General features: G+C 37.8%; 1 protein-coding gene across 1 annotated transcript; it reads left to right on the forward strand.

Moving 5' to 3' along the window:
* Window positions 1-379: 379 nt before the first annotated feature.
* Window positions 380-3,082, forward strand: LOC147407320 (putative polyol transporter 1). The gene is made up of 2 exons (XM_086435825.1): window positions 380-588; window positions 1,495-3,082. Exons 1-2 carry the CDS (start codon window positions 450-452, stop codon window positions 2,940-2,942), a joined length of 1,587 nt encoding a protein of 528 aa, XP_086291951.1. The 5' UTR covers window positions 380-449; the 3' UTR covers window positions 2,943-3,082.
* Window positions 3,083-3,373: the final 291 nt, after the last annotated feature.

Here is a 3,373-nt window from a genome sequence, read left to right on the forward strand (position 1 = left end):
ATGCAGTTTTGTATCCCGAAAAGAACATATCTACAATTTTCTCAAGCTTGTCATGTCAGGTAAGTCGATTGAGCATGTCAAGTGCGTAAGTTAGATTTCACGACTCTTATTTCATTTCTTTTATTGACTCGAGAGTCTCTGAGTCGAGTCGAATATTCATGTTTCAACTCTTTTAATACTATATACAGCTGGCACAGTTGCACCATATGCAAGATTATGATACCATAACGTCACCATAGGGATATTTTGGTATTTTGCGTACCCAAAACATATGGAGTGGTTGAGAAAAAAAAACATGTGAAGCTGGGGAAGTGAAAGAAACTGATCAAGACTCTGTGGTATCATCATTCATAACGTAAGCTTCGGTCTATTTAAGCTCTACTCAAGCACGCTGATTGATGCGCCTACTTGTTGAATCTTCCTAATTACAGATTCAAAAAGACCTAGGGATGTATCCCAAAACCGAAAACAATGCCGTCGGCGTCTCCGATGGATTTCAGATTACTCCGTCGGAGAAACCCCGAAGAAATAAGTTTGCGTTAGGTTGCGCAATTTTAGCTTCAATGGCTTCTATTCTGCTAGGTTATGGTGAGTCTTCTAGCTATTTGATCTTTAAAGAAGTGATTGTAGATCTGTTTGAACTTCATGGCACTTTAAACATCAATTCTGCATCTTTACTTCCTGTTTTAGATTTTATTGGAGTTTGGGATTCTTTTTCTTTTAAGTTTTCTACCGTACATGTGGTGGAAATAATTAATCTGAATGTCCTTGATTTCAAACAATTCCTCCTACAAAATTTCAAGTTGATCCTCCTTTAATAAATCATACTAAAACGTAAAATATAGAAAGAAAGAACTTCTGATTTGTTGCAAATCCAAAAATTGTGACCTCAGATGTAAGATTCATTCCACTAATTTTTAAGAATTAAATAGATAAATAAATGAGAAATTTTCAAAAACATGTTCCACTTTTGACAAAATTTTGATTTTAATTCCCAAAATATGAAAAGTGAGATGACAAGTATTTCAAACTAACAATCTGGCTGACATAAGGTAGCAAAATCGTAGATATTTATTTGAAAAATGAAGAAAAATTGTGACTTTTCAAATGGATATCAGCATTTCACTACTTTATATCAGTGAGATCGTCATTCTGAAATACCAATTTGTTCTTCATGTTTTGGGAATTAAAACGAACACTGAGTCGGAATCAGAATTTCATCTCATTCAGCGAATAACAAGCTAATTTACCCTAACTTAAAAGGACAGTGAATCGTAGTCCAACAACAAAACTAATTATAATCAAAATAGATAACTTCTTCATTATTTAAGAATTCTTAATCATTAAATAATATCATGTCACTCCAAATGTTAGATAGAACTTGTGAAGAACATGAGAGACCAATCGTGTATCTGGTGCATACTTTTTATTGTCTTGTGCACGGTTTACAAGAAATAATACTTTTTTTTTCTCCCCTTCTTGTGAATTGCACAGATTATGGGGTGATGACTGGAGCAGTGATATTCATCCAAGACGACTTAAAAATAAGTGATGTTCAAGTCGAGATCTTAATGGGAATTCTCAGCTTTTACTCTCTAATCGGATCGACCGCAGCTGGAAGAACATCTGATTGGATCGGACGTCGGTACACAATCATCTTAGCCGCTGTGATCTTCTTTGTAGGTTCTTTAACGATGGGATTTGCCCCAAATTACACCATACTCATGGTAGGCCGATTCATAGCTGGTATCGGCGTTGGCTACGCTCTCATGATTGCTCCCGTCTACACAGCCGAGCTCTCACCCGCCGCCTCTCGAGGTTTCTTAACCTCCTTCCCTGAAGTCTTTATCAACGCAGGAATCTTACTCGGCTACGTCTCCAACTATGCCTTCTCTAAACTCCCAGAACACATCAGCTGGCGAATCATGCTCGGTGTCGGAGCAATTCCTTCAGCCATGTTAGGTTTCAGTGTACTCACCATGCCTGAGTCACCGCGTTGGCTCGTCATGCAAGGTCAACTTGGCGAGGCAAGACGGGTACTCATTAAAGTATCCGATAGTAAAGAGGAAGCCGAGTTGCGACTCGCCGACATCAAAGCCGTTGCAGGTATACCAGAAGATTCCACTGATGAGGTAGTTTCGGTACCAAAACAAAGCCACGGAGAAGGTGTATGGAAGGAGCTTCTAATCCGTCCATCACCATCAGTTCGACGTGTTTTAATCGCAGCCGTTGGAATACATTTCTTCCAAGCAGCTTCTGGTGTGTCTGCAGTGGTCCTTTACAGTCCTCGAATTTTCAAAAAAGCTGGAATTAAGAAGAAATCTGGACTGCTAGTTGCAACTGTGGCCGTTGGATTCGTCAAGACTATTTTCATCTTGGTTGCAACATTTCTATTGGATAGAATAGGACGGAGACCTTTGCTTCTCTTCAGTGTAGGAGGAATGATTCTGTCACTCGCGGGACTAGCGTTTGGTTTAACAATAATTGATCATCACCCTGATGAGAAGCTTATGTGGGCCATAGCTATTTGTGTCACTATGGCATTATTGATTGTTGCGTTCTTTTCTGTTGGGTTGGGGCCCGTTACGTGGGTCTATAGTTCAGAGATATTTCCACTAAGGCTGCGTGCCCAGGGAACAAGTATGGGAGTTGCAGCGAATTGTGTTACTGGTGGGGTTATCTCAATGACTTTTATATCACTTACTAATAGGATCACGATTGGTGGGGCCTTTTTCTTGTTCATGGGAATGGCATCAGTGGCGTGGGTGTTCTTTTATACGTTTCTACCGGAAACACAGGGTAAAACCCTCGAAGAAATGAATACTTTGTTTGGTAATTTCGAGTGGAAATCATCGTTGAAGGGAAACCAGAACAAACAAGAGACTAGCAGCAATGGTCAGGTTCACTTGGCAACAAAATCAAATGGGTCAGCTTTGAATTAGGGATGTCTTTGTAAATATACGTAAAAGTTTGGGCACGTACAACTCTCACAATGTTTTTTATCCTATTATTTGGACAAGACGTTCGAGGATGATTCCGTGTTTGCTTTTAATGAAATAGAATTGTTGAATTCGATAGTTAATAGCTTCTAAATGATGAAGAATGTAATATGAAAATGATTAAAGAAGAATTTGATCATTGAAGAACCCAGTAATATTGAAAGGACGAGCATCTCAGCTACGATTGCTGATTACAAGCAAAATCATTGAAGACCCCAAAATCTTTAAAATATAATTGTGAAATTGATACTCAACTTAAAGTTACGAAATCTTTAAAAATATTTAAAATCCCAACTTTTCCTATTTTTTTATTATTATTATTATTATTATTATTATAAATCAAAAAATACATATAAATATTTAAAATTAGGAGT

This window comes from Akebia trifoliata, chromosome 3 (genome assembly GCF_017979445.1).
Source record: "Akebia trifoliata isolate Shusen 1 chromosome 3, ASM1797944v1, whole genome shotgun sequence".
Classification (NCBI taxonomy): domain Eukaryota; kingdom Viridiplantae; phylum Streptophyta; class Magnoliopsida; order Ranunculales; family Lardizabalaceae; genus Akebia; species Akebia trifoliata.